Genomic DNA, 27,102 nt, shown 5'->3' on the forward strand with positions numbered 1-27,102 from the left:
AAGAAAATAATATAATTTAGGTGGATATCGCACCATGTCCATAGAGGCAAGGATGAAGGATCACGAATACAATAAGATAAGTACAATTAATACAAATAATTGTAAGGTCTATGCAGGATGCATTTTACAAATTTTGTTACTGATAGTAGTAACAGACACTAGTAATATCACCTAACATGCATGTCGAATTGGTATTCTCAACAATAATGCGATGATGCGATATGGTGTACAAAGCGCGTGAAGAAAGAAATTATTCGGATGTTTTTCGCTGCAGAAATGATTCCCAAAAGACTTCTACGTACGCGTAGGTGCTGGTGAAAAAGGTGAAGGCATGAAGTTGAAATATGCAGTGCTTCAGCTTTTTACAAAGAAGATAAAGGTGGAGGGAGATTCTAAACGCAGGAGATCTTCCAAGACCAGATTCTTCCTTTTCCATATCTCCATCATTCCAGAAATACAAAGAAAGAAATAAATAGAAATGAACTTTAGGATTTTGGCTGCAACTTGGGTGGGACTCGGAATGTATGTCGACTCTTGGCCGTTGAGAGAGCAACATTATATGCGAAAATGACACCAACTTTCTTTCACTTTTGTGGTCGAAAATGACACCACAGTCACAATATTCTTAGAAGACATACAATTTAATAACTTTCTGGTAAGTTTACGGAAAATGATATTCGTCCACCATTTATTTTTATCATTTGCACACTCTTACTTAATTATCTCTTGATTCTTTTTTAACTTTTTCAATTGCAAAGGTATTACGAACGACTAATAGCTCATACAAATTTATTTACTTATATTTTCTGTCTCCCTCTTTTCTCCAATTATTCATCGTACCCAAAATAATAATTAGGGAAAACCAAATCAACTTATAATTTCGGCTCATGAAGAAAAAAGAATAAAACCTTATTTTTTTATAGGAGAAATTAGGTTCTCATTCCTTTTTTTTTCAACTCCATTGATTAAAACCTTATTCCTTTTCAATTTTTTTATCAAGGTCTCTTGGTTTTAATAAACGTCATTAATTATTTCAATACTAAACTATTTTACAAGTCAAGATAATTAAATTTTATTTCTAAATATATTCGTTTTGTATCATATATTTTTATTTAGTTTATACCCATTTTAATTTGCAACCCTTTTTTAAATTGTACCAATTTTCTTTTCAGTTTTAGTTTGTACACATGTATTATTTATTTTTGTGTCCATATTTTTCAAACTTTTATTTGTACTCAATTATTTTAACCTTTTATTTGTATCAATAATTTTTTAATAATGTACCCATTTGTCTTTTAAAAATGTGCCACTTTGTTATATGTAAAATGTACCCATTTTTTAATGTAAGACCTTTTTTTTCAATCTAAAATGTACCCCTTGTTTTTTTTTTATATGAAATGTACCCATTATTTTTTATATAAAATGTACTACATTTTTTGTATAAAATGTACCAACTTTTGTATGTAAAATGTACCGTATAAAAATTACCAAGTTTTTGTATCTAAAATGTCATTAATATAAGTAATGACAATTTTATGAGTTTTATTTTAAATATAATTTATTTTAATGAAAAATCATGTCATTAAGATAAATTATACTTTTTTATATAAGTATATATTTTTTTTCAATCCCCAAAAATCATGGATTTTATTTAAAATCTCATTAATATAAGTAACTACAAATATCAAATTTTAATTTTAGAATTATGTTAACCTACATAGAAATGCATTATTGTATTAATTCAGGAACTTCAATAAAAAACTAAAAACCAACAAGGTTTCAATCAAATAACGTTGATAAATAGGGACCACATCCAAAGCGACCATTTTTAATATTTTGTTATTGGTTTCACGGAGATGTAAGATTCAAACTTTGACAACTATCTATTAGTCTCTACTAATGCCTCTAAGTTCTTTTGTAAGACGTTTCGAGTTCGAATCTGTCTGAAGTAGATTCAAACTCTGTATTATAATCAAGGGGTTTTACTTTGGTGCTACATATAACATTAAATGGTACGAACATTGGAGCGTCAAGATTAACAAGACCACAATAAAAATAATAATATAAACCAGTCTAAATCATCCAAATATTAATAATATTTAATGCTAGATAGCATAAAAAGAATTTTCCATAATCAAGCACTCAAAGCCGATTTACTGTATTATTATTGAATACGACACTGCGGTAGAAGATTGCTCAATCAAAAACTGCTTTTAGGGTTTTGGTCGAGTCAATTGTTTGGAATGGGAGGAAGGTGGTTTGGAAAGGTCCAATTGGAAAGACTATATTTGGTTTGGTATACGGGAAAAAGCAACTGAAAAGGTTGGCAAAAGCATATCATGTAAAGGAAAGTGCCAACAAAAACCCATCAAATCAAACACCCACTTAATTACATTCTCTAGTCTTTTAAAAACAACTTACATTAAACAGATTTATCGTCAAGTAACGTTTTTATCTACTACACAAATCACGTGAAAAAAAAACTTACACATAAAATTATATTATTAAATTGAGAATTCGCGTGCAATTACCATGATCATAAAACGTGCGTGTATGAATAGTTTGAAGAGGGAGGAAGAGAAGTAGAAGAAAACGTTTGATGATGGGTGAGGGGGTCCATTTCTTTCCTCTTCCCGAACCAAAAGCAAAGGAAGAAAAAAATCTTTTCAAATATACGATTTGAGGTGATGCATGCATGTGTGGTCGTGGTTTTAGGGTTTCACTCTCACGGTCTCACCCCATCACTTTTGTACCTTTACATATTCAACCAACCCTCTCTCGCCGTCCCTCTCACCACGATAAAGATAGGCAGCGACACCTGAGCATCTGTAAGGTTTTGTTTGATGGACTGGATGAAATAGATTGTGATAAATTAAAATGAACTTGAGTTCAATTCATTATTTGTTATGTTAAAATGTGAGATGAATATAAATGGACACAATAAGCTATGAATCCACAATAGAGTGGTTATCTAACCTATCCGTTTACATGTGTTATAAGTGATGTCTTATAATTTTCTGCTAGTCCAATCATATCCCTAAGCCTAATTCCATCCAACCCACCAAACAAGCCGTAATAGTTTAGCTAAATGAGGTTTTGATTACTTTAATAAAAATAATTACAGAAAATTCAAGTTTTAAGCTAGCTTTAAAGAAAAAATGTTTGGATTGTTTAGAAAAAATTAATATTAAAATAGTTTAAACTAAGTTAAAATAGCTGGTATTGGTGGAGATGCTCAGATAAGTATTTTCTGCAAAAGAAAAGAGGTTTTTTTGACTTGCAATTTGATGCAATGAACATCGAAACGGAACAAAATACGCTTAAGGTATAGTCCATCTTGTGAATCTCAACGTTTAGTGATTGAATAATATGAAAAGATTACAACTCTAGCATCGTAAGTGTTGTTTATGTAGTGCATCATATCCGTAGACTTTCTAGGAGGACAAACAGAAAACAAATTAAAGAAATAGCAGAGTATGGAAAATACCCAAAATTTCTTAAAATTATGTTTTGGGATAGTAACAATGAAATATAGCAAAAAATTCCCATACGTCAAGGCAAGACATTGAGTCTTATTCGTGACGTTTCTCTTTGCAACGATAGGTCATGTGTCGAAATCAAGGATCAAAGATCAAATTGACAATTCTTAAACTTTGTTGCATATTTTACACTTTTTTTACTTGTTCTTCGATCCTTTTAACCATGTGTTATGCATCATTTTCATACCAAACGATAAGCATAATTTCAGAAATGAAATCTTAATATGTTAAAAGTGAATTGATAACTGTTTGATGTAGTGACACTCAATGTATGGCAACTTATATGTTCAGATTTTATGTCCGACAAATGTTGAATAAAACTTCTCTCTGAAAGTTACGGTGCCTTGGTCGCCAAATATATGCCAATTGCCGAAAGGTTCAAAGGCCATGCATATATATTTCCATTATTACTATCGTATTCAATTATACGACTTATTATCTCTAATTTAAACATCTGCTTATCTAAAGCAATGTCAAGACTCAAGTTGGAGAAGAAATATCTAATAGTTAATTAACAATTACTCCTCGTATTCATGGGAATATAATTATACGAGACGGAATAGATGTTATTTGAAATGTTAAGCACTCTTCAAAAGAAAAAAAAAAATGTTAAGCGAATTTTTAAAAGTGAGACTGTTCATAAATACTCTGCTACCTCATATTTTTAATACATTTTCATGTCAATACAAAAAATATTGTGACAAAATTGAAATGGTAGAAAAATCGTAGAAAGTCTTATTTTGTGAAAATATCTTTTAACATAATAGTATAACAACTCAATGAGTCAACTTATAGCATCACCACCATGCTGGACACGTCAGCAGAAAGTGACGTTGACTGTCAGTCTGTGGCCCACTCACTCAAATTTAACAAAGTGGACTCAAGCATCTTTCTTTCCACAGTTTTCATTCATTCGTGCTTTCACTCCTTCGAACATGATGATGATGAAGAATTGATGAATCATGATGATCGTTATACTGATCATGCACAGGAAAGGTTTTGTCAGCTTCTGTTGTTTACGCGCACTTAAATTAATCATAACCGTTAATGATCCGTGATACAAACATCCTTAAATTATGTTAGGGCAAGGGATTAAGAAGACAACTTAAGACTCTCGGTGTTCAACTCAATCATGATAACACAACATTAAGTCTCACTAATTATCTGACGAGAGAAATAAACGCAATTCAACTAACAACAAACAAATATGCTTTCTCTCGTGGGCCCCACCATCGTCATGGTGGGCCATACCACAACACTTGACATCCTATAGCTCTTCCTCCCCTTCCCCCCATAAATAATTAGAAACTCTTGCTACACATGGCACTCTACTCGACTAGTTTACATATACTCTGCGGCGATGCCTACGCCGGTTACTGTGGCCAGGCAATGCCTGACAGCGGAGGCAGCAAACGCTTTGGACGAGGCCGTGGCAGTCGCGCGCCGTAGAGGACACGGCCAAACGACGTCACTGCACGCCATATCCGCTCTGCTCTCCCTCCCGTCCTCCGCGCTACGAGACGCCTGCGCGCGAGCCCGAAACTCCGCCTACCCGCCCCGACTCCAATTCAAGGCTCTGGAGCTCTGCCTCAGCGTCTCGCTCGACCGGGTCTCCTCGACCCAACTCGCCGACGACCCGCCCGTTTCGAACTCGCTCATGGCCGCCATCAAACGGTCACAAGCCAACCAGCGAAGGCAGCCCGAGAATTACCACCTCTACCACCAGCTCTCGCAGCAGTCCTCGATCTCCGCCATTAAAGTGGAGCTCCAGCACCTGATTCTATCGATTCTCGACGACCCCGTCGTCAGTCGGGTCTTCGCCGAAGCGGGTTTTCGTAGCTCCGAAATAAAGCTCGCAATTTTGCGCCCTTTTCCTCAGATTCTCAGATACCCGCGCTCCAGAGGCCACCATCCTCTCTTTCTCTGCAACTTAGCCGAGTACCCTGACACGGGTCACCCGACCCGATCCGTTTTAACTGACGGGGACGAAAACTCGAGGAGAATAGGAGAGGTTCTCGGGAGAAACAGAGGGCGGAATCCTCTGCTTGTGGGTGTATACGCTCATGACGCACTCAAGAGCTTCGTGGAGGCTCTGGAGAAAAAAGACGGCGGCGTTTTGCCGGCGGAGCTATCTGGGTTGTCTGTAGTTTCAGCGGAAAACGATGTGTCAAAGTTCATAGCCGAGGATTACGATAAAGGGTCAGTAAGTTTGAGGTTCGGGGAGGTGGGTCGGGTCGCAGAGCAGAGTTTGGGGCCTGGGATTGTTGTGAATATTGGGGACTTGAAGGCGTTTGTGGCTGAGAACGCGGTGGCTGACTCTGTGAGTCACGTGGTTGCCGAGGTCACAAGGCTGTTGGAGGTTCAGCGCGGGAAAGTTTGGTTGATTGGTGCAACGGCTAGCTATGGAAGTTACTTGAAGTTTGTGGGGAGATTTCCATCTGTGGAAAAAGACTGGGACTTGCAGCTTCTGCCCATCACTTCTCTCAGAGCTGCTTCCATGGCTGAATCATATCCCAGGTCCAGGTGAGTCATTGCCTCCTAATCTTTACTTTTATATGCATTTTATTCAATTTTTTTGCGGGAAGATTCGAACTTGGGTGCACGAGAGGGGCACTAAAATGTGTTTCCTTGCTTATTTAGTGCCCGTGTAGCGAAAAAGTTGTAATTTCTGTTGAAGGTTTCTAAAAGTTTTGATCTATGTATATTTCCCTACATTTTAAAGTCTTCGGAAAAAGTGTGTCCTGCGTGCCAAGAGTGTATAGAACTCGTATTTTCGGTTTAAATCCTGACTGTATGATGCCTGCTGCTGAATCTCACAGTTTCCTGGTCATGATGTACTTACAGCTTGATGGAGTCGTTTGTTCCATTTGGTGGATTCTTTTCAGCACCTTCTGACCTAAAGCTCCCAATAAGTTGCTCCTACCAATGTCTTCCCCGCAATCACCAGCGCAATAAAATATCCGAGCAAGAAGCATGTTCAGTTCCAATGGGAGGTATTACCGCTTCAGTGGCAGGTCAGCCCCAAGCTAGTTTGCCTTCTTGGTTGCAGATGGCTCCGCTTTGCACAAACAAGGGATCGGATGTGAAGGTGTGTATCGCGATCAATACAGATTTGATTCTGATTTTAATTGTCTAAATTGTGCAATGTGCCAAACCTCTGGAATGGAATATGTGATGCGATGTATTGATAAATGAACTCCTACTTGCATCACGCATTCTGTAAAGTTTTATTCCTTATGAATTTTAAGCCTTTCCCCCGTAGTGTCCGTTAACTCATAGAGGAATTATTCCCGTTAAGATTTGTATCTGGTCTAATATTTTCCAGTCTGGTGTATTGGGCTTTCTTTTTTTAGTTAACAATGAAATCATTACTTCAAACTACAGGTTTTTTACGTTATTCGTTTGAAAACTAGTTTGTGTCTCTTCAGTGCAGACCAAAGATGATGGTGTGTTATCGAGTGCCAAAGTTTCAGGATTGCAAAAGAAATGGGATGATAAATGCCAGCATCTTCACTACTCTCATCCCCTGCCCGAAGCAAACTTCTTTCCAACTATGGTAGGATTTCAGTCTCCTGTGGAGAAGTGCAACCACGACAACACCACCAATATATCTTCACAGAAAATTGAGTGCAAGATTGCAGATTCATGCATGCCTGCAGACGTGCAAACACAGTCAAGCCTTCCTCCAAAGGCTAAGAACGACAGTTTCTCTTCCGAAGTGTGGGAAAAAACTTCAAAAGATGAAGATCTTGAGTCCGCTGGCCTCAGGTCACCTTGCTTGTCCAACTCTACTGTGGTTGATGGTAGCCAAACATCTGCCACATCAGCTGCTTCCGTCACCACAGATTTAGGGTTAGGAATATGCTCTTCTCCTGCTAGTAATACGCCGAAAAAACCTCCAGATCTGAATCCAGCAGTTCAACAGGACATCTTGGGTTGCTTTTCCTCTAATATTGATTTAGTCAATGGGAATCTCTATTCTACTCGATCATCATCCTCCTCGAGTCCTGACAACCATGGGCAGTTTGATCCAAGTGATGTCAAGATGCTTTTCAGAGCTCTCTTTGAAAGGGTTGGCTGGCAAACTGATGCTGTAAGTGTAATTAGCAGAAGAATAGCTAACTGCCGATCTAGAAGTGCAAAATTCTGTGGAGCAAGTCACAGAAGGGATGTATGGTTCAATTTCACAGGACCTGATAGGTATGGTAAAAAGAAAATTGCCCTTGCCCTTGCTGAGGTATTATACGGAAACCAGGAACAATTGATCTGTGCGGATCTAAATTCTCAGGATGGAATGATCCATTCAGACACAAACTTTGATTGTCCGGTTGTGAATGGTTATGATGTGAGGTTTAGAGGTAAGACGGTTATTGATTATGTTGCCGGAGAATTGTGCAAGAAACCATTGTCCATTATCTTCTTAGAAAATGTAGATAAGGCTGATGTGGTGACTCAAAATAGTTTGTCCTTGGCTTTATTGACCGGTAAATTTTCCGATTCCCATGGAAGACAAGTCAGCACCAATAATGCGATATTTGTTACAACTTCGACATTCTCGAAGGGATGCAGTATTCTCAGTTCCACGAAGGGACTCTCCAACTATTCCGAGGAAAGAATCTTACAAGCGAAAGAGCGGCCTGTGCAGATTACTATTGAATGTGCCTCCGAAGACAGCAGCAGAAGCCAAAACTGGAGGGCATCCACGAATCAACATTTTCTAAATAAAAGGAAACTGGTCGGTGTCAATGAACTTCTAGGGCAGCATGAAGTCTCAGAGATGCCCAAACGGGCCAACAAGACGTCAACTAGGTATCTGGATCTCAACCTTCCAGCTGAAGAGAATGCAGTGGAAAACACAGACGATGGGAGCTCTGAAAACGACTACCTATCTGAAAACTCCAAGTCCTCGTTGCAAGACTTCCTTGATCAGGTGCACGAGACAGTGGTATTCAAGCCCGTTGATTTTGATGCACTTGCTGAGAAAATATCAAAGGAAATCAAGAATAGCTTCCACAAGTTTGTTGACTCAGAGTGCCTGCTAGAAATCGATTCAGAAGTCGTGGAACAACTACTTGCAGCTGTATATTTGTCAGACAGGTCGAGGGTGGTGGAAGATTGGGTGGAACAAGTACTCAGCAGGGCATTTGCAGAAGTTCAAAAGCGACATAACTCGCACAGAATCACTACCGTAAAACTCAAAACTTGCGGAGGGATTTGGTTGGAACACCGAGCACCAAAAACTTATCTTGCCCCTAGCATTGTACTAATATGATTGCCAGGAAAAGTGTAGTGTTTGTAAGTAGATGTATAAGGAAGGTATCATATGTAGCTTTGTAGTAAGCTTGTTTAGCCTCTTGCTGTAGTTATTTATGGCCAGTCTATGTAAGCCTCGTAAATTCCATATGGTTTTGGTGGGCTTTTGTTCGAGCATCATATGTAAATGTAGCTACTGTGTTTGTAATTTTGTGTCTTCTATGTGTGCCAATTGCCAAAACCAGAGAAAGGATGAACACTGCCAAACTGTATATTTTTTGTCAAACAAGAAGCATTTCTCGAGGGTCTCAAAAGTCTCAAGCGGGTTTTGAGTGGCTATATTTCTAAATTTTCAAAAATCAAAAGAATAGCCAAAATACGAGTTAGTTTTATAAATTTTCCGTCAAGATTCGAACTTGAGACTTTTTTTTGACATTTGGAAGAGAGATGTTTGGATGTGCTTTCATGCGGATTCCCCGCCATTTTTCAAGATTTGAGCTTGGAACTTTTTTGACACTTGGAAAGAGATGTTTGGATGTGTTTCATGCGGACTCCCCGCCATTTTTTACTTTAGTTAACAGGAAAAAATGACCCATATCTTGAATCAACTAATCCAATCCATTGTCCTAACACGAAAGATCATACGAGGATTGAAAATCAAGACTAAAAGCTAGAATTATAGACCAAGATTCTAACTTGGACATTTTCTACCCATTGTGTTCGACCAATTAGCTTTTAGTCTATTGTTCTCAATGTTAAAAGATGTCCCAATTTCGAACGCTCAATCTTTACTAATAAAGACAAGAGCGCTAGTATTTGACCTATCTTTGTAGACTACATTATTGACCGCTTCTCTAATACAGGTGAGTCCACACACATTATTAAAGAGGTCAGAGTTGGTCAACAAAGTAATTAGTAAATATGTTACAAATTCGATGTATATTATCTGACATGACCCATTATGAGAAAAATCCAATACAATATCTGAAGCCCAAGCCCGATTGAAATCCCGGGTCTCCTCCTTATGTAATCCATCTCTTCTGTTTTTACAAAAATATAAATCAAATAACAAACAAATTGGGAAAATGCCATCGTCCAGCCCTCGCACCGTCGAAGAGATCTTCAAGGACTACAGCGCCCGTCGCTCCGCCGTCATTCGCGCCCTCACCTACGGTTCTCTCTCTCTCTCTCTCTACATCTCTCTTTCTCTCTCTACGTTTCGGTTTCATTTCATACATATACTGCATTGCTTGTATCGTGACTTCCATTGACGCTTTTGCTTCCTTTTTGTACTTTCAGATGTGGACGAGTTCTACTCCCTTTGCGATCCAGGTACTTTCTTGTTTCAATTTTCGTTCTCTGTTTGGTTGCCGAGAAAGTTGAGTGAAAATACAGGCTTGAGCTTAAGTACGTTTATTTATTTGTTAATTATTGTTTTGGTGTTTAATTTGTGTCAAATTTATTTTCCAAGTGAGGATAATAGTCGTCATAGGTTTTGACTAGGTAGGAATATTGCAACAAGTAAGATTTAGAGTTTTTCGTTTCGATTTCTGCGTTTTGTAGGTAACCTAACAAAGTGCATTGTTGCTCAATTTCCGCTCATTGATTCTACTCATCGTTTTCTAGTGGTGGTTTAGTTTAATTTGAATGAATGATGCTTCTGTTGAATTTCGGATTCTATAGTTACGAGCTTGTACGATTAATCTCTTTCAGAGAAGGAGAATTTGTGCTTGTATGGACACCCAGATGAGTCGTGGGAGGTGACCCTGCCGGCAGAGGAAGTTCCCCCGGAGCTTCCCGAGCCTGCACTGGGCATCAATTTTGCAAGAGATGGGATGAACCGTAAAGATTGGCTGTCATTGATTGCAGTACATAGCGATTCTTGGTTGCTCTCTGTGGCTTTCTACTTTGGTGCTCGACTTAATCGGAATGAGAGGTTTGTTTATTCTTGTCCTAGAGCTGACAGTTGGATATTTTTATTGGATTCAAATTTCAAATACATTTCATGTTTGTATGTTTGGTCTGCTACTTGTGGAAGTAACATTACTATTTGATTTGTGGGTTCTACCAGAAGGTTTCTACATTCTCGTGCATTTACCAAAAATCTTTCCTTCCAGCATGTCCTCTTACTGTTTCATCAACTCTTATTATCTGTTTGCACGAAAGATTAGTATTGCATTTGCAAGGATTCGTTGACAGCCGATGGCCGAAACTTGTAAAGGATGATGATAAACTTAGGGGGTGTGATATTGTATCGTTTGTCAATGTTGATTATTTGAAAACACCAGCAAGACCAGCTCTTGGCGTATGTCTCTTTTGTTGTGTTATTCTTGTTTTCCCCCTTTTAATATGCCTCTTTTAATTATTATAGAACTAGTATCTTCTGTTACTCTACAAAAGATATGTTGGTTACCAATTTTGCTTGAAGCATATCGTACAGCATTTCACTTCTTAAGTATATGTGTGTATTGCATATGCACATTCTGTTTTGTGGTCCTTAAATGAGTTGCGTTTTTCAGTCGTTAGAATTTAGATCAAATATGGTAGGCTAAGACATACAAGGATGGGAATCAATGCCTCTTCAATATAAAGTCTGGTAGGCTAAGACATACAAGGATGGGAATCAATGCCTCTTCAATATAAAGTCTGAGTTAATAGCTAAGGACCTTCTCAAGGACCCTATGAAAGTAGCTGTGAGTTTGTGTCTTTATAGAGAATGTATGAGGCAAGAAAACTTTCCTGAATTTTTGTGAATTCCTATTCAAGTTAAAAGAAACTGCGTTTCCTTGGACTATGTTAAGAGTTTTTTTAATGTCTAAGAATTCATGGTGCTGATTTCTCTGGGATGAACTCGCGATTGTTTCTTTGACTCAAGTTGAACAAAAAAAGATCTCTATCCCTATTATTTGAACCGGTGAGATTGCTAAGCATTCTTGGGAAGTTAGTTCTAAATGCACGGGATTCTGATAGTTGCATAAACAATTGTCTGAGACCAAAAAAGAACACAACCAATTGCAATGTATATCAGTGAAGCTGTTGATTCTACATAGTACATACATCCAGTCCAGAACTTTCATTCTCACTTCCCTCGTATACATTTTTCTGCCCCGGCCTCTAGCTCCCTGATTCAGCAGAAATTGTTCATTGAGGGCACTTGGAATAAAGTGTATAATGCTCCGTTGCTCCACCAGTTCATGTTCATGCAAATTATTTCCTTTATTTTATCAACATGTTGAAACTAACATGAAACTAAAATGTGATTTGGGGACCATCGATCCTGGAACAGGAAGCGTCTGTTTAGCTTGACAAATGATCTGCCTACAATCTTTGAAGTCGTAACTGGAAGGAAGCCCGTAAAAGACAAGCCCAGTGGGGATAGCGGAAGTAAATCCAGGAACTCAAAGGTGAAGCCCTCTTTCTCTCTCTCTCTGAAATTATTGACTGCCAAAACGAATCTGCATACTCTTTCCCTTTATGCAAAATTTGGGCTTATGACCCAATTTGTGTCTTTGCAGAGATCGATTGACGGACAAGTAAGGACCAACAGTAAGGTACATGATGTAAGCTATTTGGAGGATGAAGATGAGCATAGTGAAACCCTATGTGGAAGCTGTGGGGGAAATTACAGTGCCAATGAGTTTTGGATCGGCTGCGACATCTGCGAGAGGTGGTACCATGGGAAGTGTGTCAAGGTAACACCAGCCAAGGCAGAATACATTCAGCAGTACAAATGTCCTTCTTGCAGCACAAAGAAGAGCAAGTAGTGATGAGTAACAAAAACCTCGGGGGCACTTATGTCTGGTCAGCAGATACTCTCTGGCCATTGTTATTCATTTCTGTTCCTACTCTCGGGTCATGCCGCCATGGTAGTGGTCATGACGCCGTGGTTTTTTCTTCTAGCGTTTTTCTCCCTTCGGATATATGCCCCTCCGTATTCCTCTAATGTACAAAGTAGATCTCGTTTCATTTGTGTTATTCATGGAATGCTCTTGAGTTTTCGTTATTAGAAGATGTTTATGGTTTTGATTTTTGGCTCTGAATTGTTCTATGATGTTTATGCATCCTCTTGGGAGCAATTTAAACGATCTCGGGGTAACAAAAGTTCTCATATTTGGCTAGTTTTGTGAAATTAATTTCAAAATAAAACTAGGGAATTTTTTTTCTTTCTATTTTTCATTTCCTCTAGTTCAAAAGGTAGTTAAACGAAGAGCAAGGTACTTGTAGTTCAGTTTGTTAAAAATCACTCATGTTGATCTTGTTTACTTTAGTTATCGAAGAAATTATTAAATATTCTCATTTTTAATAGTTTAATGTGTGATTTGCAGTTTGACACAATCAGAATCGATATCTTAAAAATGACAAATAGGTTCAATCGTTATTAATCCGAACTCATAAGCACGAAATTTTTGTATACGAAGCCGTGTATAATTTAAAAAAAAAAAAGTGATATCAATGAAATGAGTCAAGTGTGTATCAATCATGGAATTAGAAAATCGAGTATGCGACAAAATATCACCAATGTAGGTCTCAAATGTTGTCATTTTACAATTTTCTTCTCAGATGACGCCAAAGTCTTGTTCACTAGCTTTGTGTGAACGTTGTGATCACAAAATTATTAAGTCCAAAAGCAAAAAGAAAAATTAAGAAAATTCAGGTGACATTGCCCACCTCACAATCTTATATATTATTTATTTATTTATTTATTTATTACTATTTAAACTACCTATTAATAAATAAATATAAATTGTCAAATAAAAGAGAGATAAATGATTTTTTTTTCTTCACAAAATTATAGGGAGTAATATAATTTACGGAACCTAAATTTTTCTTTATTTTTTCTTACTCACGGACATATCATAAGTATATTTTAAAATTTTAAAAATAAATTTAAACTGTTCCACGCTGTATTTCTCATATTTTTCTCAAACTACTCTCTCTTCTATATTTTTATTTTATTTTTTTATGGATGCGGACTTGATCTAGTTACTATGATATTAATAATAACAATTATTATTATTATTATTAACAAATTCTAAAAGAAACGTGCTCGTATTTATGTAAGCACCGCACTGTACCATTGAAGAAACTTGTTTATTCCTTTAATTTAAGAGAATTTTAACGAAAAGCTTCTGGTACTGTTTATTTTAACAAAAAATCATATTTTTACACTAAAAAGTCAATCTTGATACTATTCACTTTACCCTTTTAATTTATCTTTATCGTTAAAACTTAAAGTTTTCAAACCATTTTCATTAGTTTGCCCTTAATTTAATGATGAAATGTCACCTCCCGTTCGCTCCCACTTGGAAATTGCAATCGTAGCCTTTACATGCATGAACCCCTTTGCATGTTCATTCTCTGCAACTTTTATTCTTTCTCTGCAATTAAGATGACATAAATATCTTTATTCTTTGGAGGTAGATGCTTTAGTTTATTGTTTCACCAATAATCTATGGATTCAAATATTCGTCGATACACCGATATATTAGGATCCGAGGACACTCATTGTTTATACATTTGTTGCAGGAATAAAGCTAAAGAACTGTAGCAGAGGGGCGGTTCTCTCGTCCGAGTCTTTTCACCAGCTCTGTTTGTTTTTTCTACATCTTCAAATGCCTTTTGAATTATACGAGTGATGAATTTCATGAACACCAACTAGGGTTTTTCATTTTTGATCTCCTAATATTTCTCCAGTAACTTGTCCCGAACTTTCCGTTGATATCGATGTCTCACTATTTCCATAAAATTGAGTCGACGTGTCCACATATAAATCAATACTTTAATCCTTCCCTATGAGATATATTATGCTTGAATTATTGGTTGGAGCATTGGATTATATGACTGATTCAAAGTTGCATGTCCTTATTCTTGCGTGTACATATAAGTAAAACAGTTGAAACGTTTGTTAATATTTCTTTTAGTACACTTTGGATGCGGTCCCTAACTATCAATATTATTTTACTAAAATCTTGTTGGTTCTCAAATTTTTATCGAAGTTCCTGAAATTAATGTGATAATATATTTATATGTAGGTTACTATATTTTTTAAATTAAAAATTGAAATTTATAGTTATTTGTATTAATGAGATTATAAAAAAAAAAACCCATAATTTGTGGATTAAAATGATTAAAATATAAATTATACTCTCCAATATATTGTGTGTGTGTGTATATATATATATATGTATATAAACATGGGTACATTCATCAAAATTAACAAAAAAATTATTGTACCAAAATATGGGTTGTAACATCCCACATCACCCATGGGAGTGATCCTTAAATGTATATTCTCATCCCTACCTAGCACGAGGCCTTTTGGGAGCTCACTGGCTTCGGGTTCTGTAGGAACTCCGAAGTTAAGCGAGAAGGTGGTCAGAGCACTCCCATGATGGGTGACCCACTGGGAAGTTACTCATGAGTTCCCAAAAACAAAACCGTGAGGGCGTGGTCAGGGCCCAAAGCGGACAATATCGTGCTACGGTGGTGGAGCGGGCCTGGGAAGTGGTCCGCCCCGGGCCGGGATGTGACAAATGGTATAAGAGCCAATCCCTGGCCGAAAGTGTGGCGACGAGGAAGTCGGGCCCCTAAGGGGGGTGGATTGTAACATCCCACATCGCCCATGGGAGTGATCCTTAAATGTATATTCTCATCCCTACCTAGCACGAGGCCTTTTGGGAGCTTACTGGCTTCGGGTTTTGTCGGAACTCCGAAGTTAAGCGAGAAGGTGGCCAGAGCACTCCCCCAAAAACAAAATCGTGAGGGCGTGGTCAGGGCCCAAAGCTGACAATATCGTGCTACGGTGGTGGAGCGAGCCTGGGAAGTGGTCCACCCTAGGCCGAGATGTGACAAATGGTATCAGAGCCAATCCTTGGCCGGAAGTGTGCCGACGAGAACGTCGAGCCCCTAAGGGGGGTGGATTGTAACATCTCACATCGCCCAGGGGAGTGATATTTAAATGTATATTCTTATCCCTACCTAGCACGAGGTCTTTTGGGAGCTCACTGGCTTCGGGTTCTGTCGGAACTCCGAAGTTAAGCGAGAAGGTGGCCAGAGCACTCCCATGATGGGTGACCAACTGGGAAGTTGCTCATGAGTTCTCAAAAACAAAACCCTAAGGGCGTGGTCAGGGCTCAAAGCGGACAATACCGTGCTACGGTGGTGGAGCGGGCTGGGGAAGTGGTCCGCCCCGGGCCGGGATGTGACATGGGTACATTCTTCAAAACCACACAAAAACTAATCGATATTAGGCTTAATAAAATTAGTAAATTTCTTTGATTAAATTTGACATGGAAACATTCTCAAATCAAGAAAAAAAAATGTACCCATATGAGTTTAAAAATGGATTAGAAAAAAAATGAATAGATTTTATATAAAAAAAGGTACATTTTACTACAACAAATTGGTATATTTAAGAATTGGTACATTTTAAGATTAAAAATTTGAAAAATCACATGAATGGGTGCATATAAGATTAAAAAATTGGAAAGCTTTTTATAAAAAATTAAGGGGTACAAACTTATTCTAATTTTTTTTTTATTTTGGAAATGTTTTGAATTGAAAATTAGTTAGGAGTTTAATAAAGGTGTGAGTATTGAAATCCTAAATCAATTATTAATTTTTATTTAAAAAATTATGTAACTGACATGTAAATTCATTATTGCATTAATGTTAGGGACTTTAATCAAAATCTGAAAACTAATAAGGTTTCAATCAAATAACATTAGTAACTAAGGACCGGATACTAATTTTTCTTTTTCTTTTTGGAAGCTATCATGGTGTAGATGAGTGATAAACGTCGACGATAAATCAGTAACATGTCAAAAACAAATACGTAAATACAGTTGCAAACGTGACCTGAAAAGAGAATCTCACTGTGCTTATTCACATCCTCTTTTGCTTAGTCTAGGTTTACCTTCAATCTGTCATCATCGTAGAAGAGCTTTTCTAATTTAGGTGGTTACGTCCTTCCAAGGTGCTGCTGCATTCTCATAGTCTGTAAGTGATTGATACAGATTGGTACTGACAATTGGCCATGATCCATGGTCCTTTTGTCTACAATTACAACTACTGGTAGCTAACCCTAATGGATATCTTAATTTAGAACGCGGAATGAAATGAAGGGCTTTGATCTTCTGGATTGGACAATTGCATGTGACCTAAAATTGACCATTGATGGTAGACTTAAACCAACAAGTTTCTAAGGGACTACGTGCCATCATAGACAACCATATAACTTGGTACTTGCATATAATCTATCATGGTTTGGTGCTTAAAATTAGATTATATCGCACAACTCACTAGATTTGGTGCAAGTTGAATGAAGAAATAAAAAAAATATTGTACAAGTCAAAGATAAAAGATTCATAACAAAAACTTACCCATTTCAATTCCTATAAAATAATAAAGCATCAACATATTTTACAACTTATCTTTTATACTCTCCATACGATAAAAAGTTCGTCACCTCCACCAGTATTTAGTTTATGAGTTATTTAATCGAATCTTCTACACCAAACGAATTAAAAAGTTGTTAGATTCAGTGATTTTCTTGAAATATTAATTAATTAGAATTGTAGTTGAGAAAATAGGAGAGGCTGACCGCACGGCAGAGACTAGACTGGAGGCCAACGAAAGTTTATCACACATGCCACAATTGTAGGTTAGTGGAATATAATTAATTAAGAAAGAAAACAACAAATCATTGGATTTTGATGATGGATAATGAAAGGGGTCCTACACATCTCCAGCAGCTCCTTAGAGATTTTTTAATGTGATCAGAATACGGGATGATATATTATATATTATTATATAAATTATAGGATATATGTGTTAAAAAATTAATAATTTTAAAAATATAATTTTTCACTACTTATATAAAAACACGTGGTGTACCACGCGTGTTCCAGTCACAATGAAAATTTTCTCTCTAGTAAGGACCAAACCCAGATCCTCTCTGGATCCCTATAAATCTGAGCCTAAGGATCTAATGATCCAGGTTGTTGAAATTTGATCAAACGGCTACAAGCAAGGAGCTCATCTAAAAGTTATAATAATTGTAACCGTTGGATTAAATTTCAACGGTCTGGATCGATGAATCCTTAGATTCAGATTATTAGGATCCGGGTTCGTAAGGACCACCATGTATAATCACATCAGACATCACCATGATTAAAATATACAACTCTGATGGTAAACATAGTGTTCCAGATTTCAACCCAACAAAACTGCCGAGATGTCGACCACAACATTTGTCCAACAAATCAACAATTTAAAATGAAATAGAAGATAAATTTGGATATGTACATTACGAACGACAAACTTATTAGACATATGAGTCAATAATCTTACTTTATCTTATAAAAAGCTACTTAATTAATAAAGAACACGTGATGAATTGTTATTAGTTAAATGTTATTGCAATCAATCGACAAATTAAAGACACTTGACTTTGTACAGAATTGAGGCATAGAAAATTGAAGCTCTACTAGAGCACGGCTTTAAGCCTTTATTAATGGTATATGGATAACAATTTTTAGTTGCGACGGGAATATAAGTGGTACATTATGTGTTTTAATAGGAATGATGAGAAGTTTTATGTTTTAAGTTATTAACTTTTTAGCACACATATCCCATCATCTGTTTAGTGACATGTGGTGTACCATCCCATGTACCGATCACATTAAAAAATCTCTCCACTTCATCCAGTAATTTTTCGTAAAAATTTTGCCAACCCAAGCAATGGAATAGCAAGCTGTACTGTGGCTGTGGCGGTGTAGACTTGTGTCAACAGACTAAGTCTGATGAATCTTGTTTGGGCTTCTTGGTCTTTTTGGCCTAATTACAACTTGTTTATATGTTTATCTCATATAACATATTCTTCTATTAATAAAGTTTATGTTTGCCTTTGACAAAAAAAAAAAATCGTACAAAATTTCATAATCCATATCATTTAATATATTACTCTTCAAATGAAGATCATTCCTAAAAAAAATCGAATTGGAGGCTGGTTAATCATTCAAGTGTTAAATAAAAGAACGATTCATCATAAATATATTATTTATATTCACTCTGTCAATTTGTTTGATACATTTGATGCATAAACGATCTTTGTCCGTTCGAATGGTTTTTATGTAAAGTTGATCTTCAAATGAAGATAAGAAAGAAATGAAACGGCTCGAATTATTAAAATATATATGGTAAAGATATGTTATTTGCAAGATGCGAGATATGCGGGGATAAAAGTATTATTCTACAAATATAAGAATTAATTAAACAATGAACACGTATTTTCTATAATTATGATATTTTTGTTTAGTGCAATATAAAGTTCAGTAAGACAAGAGCTGGGTCATTAAAAATCGGATACAAAACCTGATATTTGATCTAAACTACTGCTTTTGTTAGTTCAAATGACAACTATAATTCTTTTTGCATGCTAAATAATGTATTTTCCTCCTTTGTAATGACGATTAATGTACAAGATGGAGGAGCTAGTCAAAAATCGTACATTTAATCAATTAGTCAAAGACAATCGATGGCTGATGGCACTATATTACGCGCATGATCAATTGAAATTAGGTAGTTTCTAATACATATTATGATGCGTTTCCAAATATTAATGTTTTATTTTTATAGCTTTGCAGTTTAACGTTAATTTTCGTACTAACATTATAAAATATTGTGGTAAAAATATGAGGTGACATAGACTCCATAGAGAGTCCCACTTTTGAGCGAGTCTCCTTAGCATTTCTCATAATTTTTTTGTCTCTCTCTTTTATCAAGTAATTAAAGAAACCAAAGAAAGTTGAGGTTCCACCATAAAATCATTTAGCAATATGAGGAGTAACTCGACTTATTTATAAACTCATGCAAGGTCTCTCATTCCCTCAATGTGGGACATTCTCAATACACCTCCTCACGTATGACGAATTTTCAAGGCAAACATGTGGACAACACAAACAGGGTGACATGGAGCGCTTGTGTGGCCATTGAGTTTTACACGTGAGACAACCTACTTTACCATAAAACCAATTAGCAATATGAGGATTAACTCAACTTACTTATAAGCTCATACAAGTCTTTCCTCATATTAATATGGGACATTCTCAACAGAAACAAGAAAAAACTATGAATCTCCCCACCAACAGATAGCAGACATGACTCATGAATATAAATATATCATGTGTGTCGAAGTATTTTATTGTTGCCCCAAAGTAAGACAAATTATCCTTGTCAATTGTCATTGATGCAATTTGAATCCTTGTAGACCCATAAACATTCAGCAATATTAATACAATGATTTCTGGCTAGCTCCAATCATTTTCTTTAATTAATCAATTTTTTTCACTATACTTTGACCATATTCTCATCCTTTCATGATTACAAGATGTACAATTAGCTCAAAGGAAGCAATACAAAGATATCGTTACATACATTCATGTAATTTTTGTGGTGAAGAAAATTAATTAATGTCACAATGTATTTCGTGGAGACTTTAAAGATTCGACTTGAGATTTTCCTCGAGGGCCATTCAATCTTATGTAAAGCCTGTATTCATTGAACGTCATAGGAGAATATTGTGCAGGCTTGTCCGGCGTTACAAGCTCCTTCACCGGTTGAATGGGTATGTCGCTCTTCGGATTGTAGAAGAAGGCCAACGAGAGTCTCTCTTTAGCTGGGTTTACGATGACCCTGTGCTCTACACTCTTGTACGTTGCATTACTTAAGACCTAATTCAAAACAAAGATTTGGACAATACCATATGAGAAATAGTTCAATTTATAAAAATTAGAATATTGATAGAAACAGAATGAGTGATTATTTGTCGATAGTATCTTTTTAAACAATATTCTATCACAATTGCATGTATAAACATAGCAATTCATTTTTCTTCAATTCATTTTTTGAAAAGCAAAATATATTGAGAATGCATGTCGTTTAAGTTCCGAACACATGTCGTTTAAGTTCCGAACAATCATCACTTGGCACACAACTTGTTCAAGCACCTTGCTGTTTTGAGCGGGCATGGAAATATGACTCCATCACATGGATTTATTAAAAGAGGCACGTTTTGACCCAAATTGTATGACTTGGTAAGGAAGAGGAGGAGCAGCCCATCACAAGTTGACCCCTCCATGTGCTTGTGGTTCATGCATATTGGTAAACCATACTTTTTTTTATATTTATTTAATACTTAATATAACAATATTGGAATGGATGATGTATGCGGAATCATATAATGAGTCAGCTGATAATAAGATATCGAATTTGTTACCAAGAGAATCGAAAGATGAAAATATAGCTAAACCATAATATTAGTGTAAAAAATTTTCAATATTTTTTTTATATGAGCTTAATCTAGAGGAAAAAATAAATATAATAAACGAATAAAACCAACAAAAAAAAGTAGTAGAAAAATCACCTGAATTTGATCCCCAATATTGACAATAAAAGCGTGTGGAGCTGGTTTCACAGTGATCCAAGCGTCATCTTTCCGGACTTGTAGACCTGGGACTTGTTGGTCGGCGAGCAAAATGGTCATTCCGCCGGGGTCCGAGTGCGACGACAGGCCAAGGGTCAGGTCAGGCTGGGGGCACTTTGGATAGAAGTTAGTTCTTAGACATGCCCCAATGTCTTGGCCACCAAATGCATTTTGAAGAAAGTCTTCTCCTAATCCAAGGTTTAGTGACAAAGCCTTCAATATCCTCCCACCAAGCTTCACTACCTCCTTTCCATACTCATCTATTACTTCCCTATTAACCATGCAAATACACAACTCAATTATCGTGAAAAAAAAAAAAAAAAGATACACAACTTAAATTTCCACAATAAGGAAAAAAAATATACAAATTCATCTCAAGGAATTCAAATTTTGACATTTCGACTTAAAAGAGAAATCGTAAATATTGTTGCAAATCCAACAGACAAGTTTAACGTGAAACTAACTATTAAAAATTTAAGTACAACTCACTTGTACTGTAGACTAATTTTATTTCCTGAGCATGCACATATCACTTACTATACGTATGCTGTTTTTTTGTTTTCCCAAGCATGCAATACAAATAATTAGTAGGGATGATTTATGATTATGAAGAACATACAGGAAATCGGGAAGACAAAACATATCAACGAGTTCTTAATATAGTGATATTTTTACTATAACAAGTTGTACTATTCAAATACGAATATTTCCATCCATCCATCCATCCATCTATCCATACGTAACGGAAAAGAGAACCACACACTAATTACTTAAGTATGAATAATTAGAAACCTACCTTCCATAATCAGGGAGGGCAGGCCACTTGTTGTAGTCCTTTAAGCACGACGGAAGATAGTGAAGGAAATAGTAATCGCTCCAGTCAAGAATGGCGCCTCTCTCAATTCCAAGCCTGCTCCCATACCCTTCATAAGTCTTTGGTGAGTTGGCATACGCCTGTTTCAACTCCATCGGCAAGTGGAAGAATTCCCGCCAAACCTGTTGGGTTTTGTCCATCAGTCCCGGGCTAACGCCGTGGTTCACCACTTGGAAGAATCCCCACTCACGGCAGGCCTCGGAGATTTGGCTAAGCGTGGCGGCACGCAGGCGATCGTCTTCGCCGGATAAGCCTTGTAAGTCAATAACTGGGATGTTGGCATGATCAGAAATATCGGATGATGGGATATAGGTGGGTCTATCAGGTGGGGGTTTGATGTATCGATCTGGGACTACGGGGCTGTTGGATAAGGATTGTACTCGGACTATTGGCTCTGGCCAATCCTGTGGGCAACTCATGGTGTTTTTAATAGTTTGGAGTTCAAGTTTTCGATGCTTTGTAGTTTGTATGTATATATAGATAACAATTGTGTATATGTAGAGCGGGATGACATCATGACAACCAACTTTAAAAAGAACAACAATTTTTTTCTCTGTTTTGAGGGGCGAGATAGAGAGAGGATCATGGGGTGTGGATGACAGTGCGGAGGAACAGTAGTTAAACGTGGGGATGTAACTATAGTGGTGGGGAAAGAAATGGACGTGAAAGAAAGACGTGAAATATGAATAATGTTAGGAAGATTAAATTTGGAGACTCAATTTGTAAACTAAATCATGTGTTACTAATAGGAATAAACACGTTTATCAATCTTTAAGTAATAAACTAATCATCAACTTTCATGTCATTTAGCTTTCAAAACTTAGTCTCCAAATTTAGTTTCCCTAGCATTATCCCGTGAAATATATATACAAACTTTTTAACAAGTTTCAATCAGATACAAGGGTACTTTAGATGTAGAGCTTAACTTTTTTTTAAATTTTTTTTAAATTTTTTTTTTACAAACGATATTATCTATATTAAGAGGGAGGGAGTGAGATTAGCCTCACAATGAGCTAGTAATAATATGGTTCGAATTTACTTTTGGCTATAATCGAACATAAGACCTCTCACTTACAAACGAAAAAGAATATCACTAGACCGTAGTACTAAGTGGCGTGAGCTTCTAAGTTAGTTAATATGTTTTTTGGCTATAATCAAACCTAAGACCTCTCACTTACAAGCGAAAAGGAATACCACTAGACAGTAGTACTAAGTGGCACGAGCTTCTAAGTTAGTTAATATGTTTTTTGTTATGTACTCAAATTTGAAATTCTCTTTCTATAATTTAAAAAAACTTTTTTTTATATGCCAAATGGTAGATTTGTTAGATTAGTCATTGACGGGGTTCGAACTCAAGCCGTCATACAAAAACTCAACTTCTTTCCATGATAAAGGGTCACTTGCAATTTAAATAAAGGATAATGCTAGGGAAACCAAATTTGCAAACCAAATGATGCGATTGTTGATGATTGAATTATTATTTAAGTGTTGATTAACGTGTTTATTTCCTATTGATAACACATAATTTAGTTTGTAAATTTGGTTTAAATTTATAGTCATCCTAGCATTATCCTTAAATAAATATTGGGGTAAACTATTCTTTGTATTAAAAAAAAATATTTCTAGTTTGTCTAAGGCTTTGACTAATGAAGGAACAAGATTTCAGATTATCTATCTATATATATAAAGTGAGCACCCTAAAATGGTGAAACATTCAAAATACCATAAATTGTCCTTTAAGAATTTCATAAATTACAATTGAACCAAAAGAAGCTAAAGTATTTAACCATATTTTTATTTTGAATGAATTTAATATTTAAAATTATAGAAAAAAAAACAAAACCTCCGACATTAGTGGGTGGTTTCACATTTTTAATTCATTTCTTCTTTTTTTTTTAAATAATTTTTTAAAAAATATGTAAATTAATTATTTAAATAAAAGATATATAAAAATGTCAATTGCCACACGCGTATGCGTGTGGCAAGAGGCTAGTATAGTAAACTATGTACATACTAGAAAAGTATGACAGTTATGGCGGCCAGATGAAAAGAGACTAAGAATAGTGGTAGTTATTGTAGGCAAAAAGGAAGGGGATCATCTCCATATCCCTTTCTCATAATCCACAAAATTCAGAGATCTAGATTATTAAAATTTGATCCAACGCTAAAGTTATAACTTTTAAAGTAGGCATCTGTTTGTAGCTGTTTGATCAAATTTTAATAGCCGGGATCCCTATACTTGGTGGATTATGAGGAAATGATCCAGAGATCATCCCTTTCTGGCAAAAAGAAAGTGGGGAAAAATTGAGAGATTTATTATTATTATTATTAAAATATTTTTATTTACTTATTTTCTCTTGTTATTTAATTTTCTTTTCTTTATCAGATAAATTTGTAAAGCATGAACATCTAGAAGAGGTTTTTTTTACCTTTTTTGTTGGAACATCAAGAAGAGGTCGACACAGGCTAGGTTCTTTTAATAAAAGGGAATTTGGACAAGTATCATCTGAACTTATAAGCAGGTGCACCAACACTACTTGAATTTTCAATTTTTAATTGTTATACATAAATTCTCTTAATTATTGGAATCTAATACATATATTACTTTCCATCCATTTTTCCATTAAAGTATGTCATGGGCCTCTCATGTGGAAGGATATTTTTGTCACTTCACTTCCTATAGAACGATGATCATATTAGAATGTGTGATTCATTCATATGATGTGACTTTTTTATAAAAAAAAAAGAAGAAAAGAAATTCTACACTAGCTAATTTTTATTTTAATCACATGAGGAAGTTAAACTTAAGAAAGAGTACAGTGGCTCTAAGTTCAAACTAATTTAGCTAAATTCAAATTTGCGATGACGTGATGTGATTTATTGTGATCGCCTCAACATTTATGTTAATGGTTATGAGGTCTGTGTTTCCTGAACTTGACATGCCGACATAGAAGAAACAGCTCCGCGTAAAAGCTTGGAAGGAGTTATGCATGCATCAGTTATGTTTGGCCTTTCGAGCACTCATAACTCGTGGGGTAATATTACAAGGAATTGGTCCCGGCCATTTCGGCGCCGTGAGCGACTTGATTTACACAGCCACTTGTCTTTTCTTGCTTTCTTTTCCAGCCGCGCCATGTCTTGTATTGTCTCAATAAGGACTATGAAATCGATGATGCTGACATGATATTAGAACTATAGCTAATTAGCATCATGCATACTTTATATATATTTTTTTACTTGAATCATAAAAACATTACAAATTTAATTGTCGATGAAGAATTTGAGTTATGATTGACCTTACTCTTTCATTTATTTTGTTGTAGCGTATAGAATTTGCTTTAATATTTTGAACATAAGTACCTTTGGACTTTTTTTCATGCCTATTACTGTAAAATTGATATCATTTTCTTCAATAAAACTTACAATTCATGATAAATTAGCTCTTAGTTTAACTCCTTGCCCTTTATTTTCGCCCCTAATGGAAATTAATAGGGTGAAAACTTTATATCGGCCTCAAATCCACCACCCCTAATAATCACTATTCTTTTAGTGTTCAAGGAGGTTAAGCTAGCACATAGATTTGGATGTTGAAACCATGGGACGGAGCATGTTAAGCCTAATAATCAGGATGATTTAATTTATTAATGAATCTAGCCGACAGTTAACTGCTTCAAATGATCAGAGAATATGTCCATATGCCTGTCACAGTATCAAGTGTTCATCAATCATTAGGAAAGTCAGATTGTTCAAATTAAAAACTGTTCATCTTACTAAAAACAGAAAAATAGGGCAAGATTTTTCATTTATTCAATTTGGATTGATAGAGATAATTCAACTGCCAAATAATCTAAAAATTAATTATACGATATATTATCCATTTTCTTCTTAAAGTTTCCCTTTTGGATGATCAATCATTTTATTATGTTACGCATCAGATGTATATCTTCAAACTTCCAACATATTTTACAGACGATTGTTGGTCATATACACCTCTTACGTATGTTCATAGTTCACACACACATGCACAAAGAGAATTTTATGAAAATAAAAAAACATAAACAATTCCCAAATTTCAATTTTCAATTTTTTTTATAAATTGTTATTATATAATATCAGTCCAAACTTCTATCAAATTTTTAGCATTATATTTATTCGTACCATAAGGACAAATCAACACGTTGGTACCATCTTGGTTTTGTCCACGCTTATTATTATTACTTCAATGCCACTTGTCAATATTGTGATTTATTTATGAAGATAGTTTCTCTTTTCGGTATGAGGCCCTACATTTCCAACTTCTTCCGTTGATCATCTAGTTTATCTTTTCAGGCTTAAAGACACAAAAATCAAACACACTTCTAAAATAAAATCAGATAAATACAAGTAGAAAACCTTTTTTTTTAAAGAAGCTGGGGTTGCTCAATGCCCTAGTTGATCATCTTGCATGCCCCTTTTGTTTTAAAGTGTGTTTATACCATATTTAGGGCATCGTATTTAGGCATCGTATAAATACTCAGAGGACTTAAATGTAATTATGTAATAAAGGAATGGGCAAATATGTAATTAGGGGAGGAGCCCTTATTTTATAAAAGGGCTTCCTTACCCTCACAAACCCTAAGTCTCTCCTATCTAGAGCAAAGCTCTCACACTCTCTCCATCACAAATACTCTCAGAGAAATACAATCAGTGTGGACGTAGCCCAAACCTTGGGGTGAACCATGATACATCTTGTGTTATTTACATTACCTGCAGATTCACGGTCGAATTTACGTTGTTCCAAGACCTCTGGTTTTGTGCATCAACATTTGGCATCGTCTGTGGGAAACGACATGAAAAGCTATATCGGTTCTCTCTCAATTTTTCACCTCCACCGTGAATCTGCAAAACCCCTGTGACCAAATTCTCTAAGCAGCCTAGACACAAACCAACACATTCCTTCATATGTTCTCTCT

General features: G+C 35.9%; 3 protein-coding genes across 4 annotated transcripts; 2 read left to right on the forward strand and 1 right to left on the reverse strand.

Moving 5' to 3' along the window:
• Positions 1-4,837: 4,837 nt before the first annotated feature.
• LOC103437379 (protein SMAX1-LIKE 8-like) lies at positions 4,838-9,000 on the forward strand. Its single transcript, XM_008375848.4, has 3 exons — positions 4,838-6,062; positions 6,384-6,627; positions 6,973-9,000. Exons 1-3 carry the CDS (start codon positions 4,900-4,902, stop codon positions 8,809-8,811), a joined length of 3,246 nt encoding a protein of 1,081 aa, XP_008374070.2. The 5' UTR covers positions 4,838-4,899; the 3' UTR covers positions 8,812-9,000.
• A 790-nt stretch (positions 9,001-9,790) lies between these two features.
• Positions 9,791-12,910, forward strand: ALF5 (PHD finger protein ALFIN-LIKE 2-like). 2 transcript variants are annotated; one of them, NM_001294358.1, is given in 5 exon segments: positions 9,865-9,965; positions 10,092-10,124; positions 10,506-10,728; positions 12,079-12,196; positions 12,308-12,902. In NM_001294358.1, coding segments are annotated over 5 exon segments (711 nt in total). In that variant the 5' UTR covers positions 9,865-9,877; the 3' UTR covers positions 12,557-12,902.
• Positions 12,911-20,094: 7,184 nt separating this feature from the next.
• LOC103406417 (jasmonate-induced oxygenase 2) lies at positions 20,095-22,662 on the reverse strand. The gene is made up of 3 exons (XM_008345403.4): positions 22,073-22,662; positions 21,217-21,547; positions 20,095-20,524 (listed from the first exon to the last, which is right to left on the reverse strand). The coding sequence occupies exons 1-3, from the start codon at positions 22,567-22,569 to the stop codon at positions 20,267-20,269; spliced, it is 1,086 nt and encodes a 361-aa protein (XP_008343625.2). The 5' UTR covers positions 22,570-22,662; the 3' UTR covers positions 20,095-20,266.
• Between the last annotated feature and the right edge of the window lie 4,440 nt (positions 22,663-27,102).

The sequence above is a fragment of the Malus domestica genome, chromosome 01 (assembly GCF_042453785.1).
Source record: "Malus domestica chromosome 01, GDT2T_hap1".
Lineage (NCBI taxonomy): Eukaryota > Viridiplantae > Streptophyta > Magnoliopsida > Rosales > Rosaceae > Malus > Malus domestica.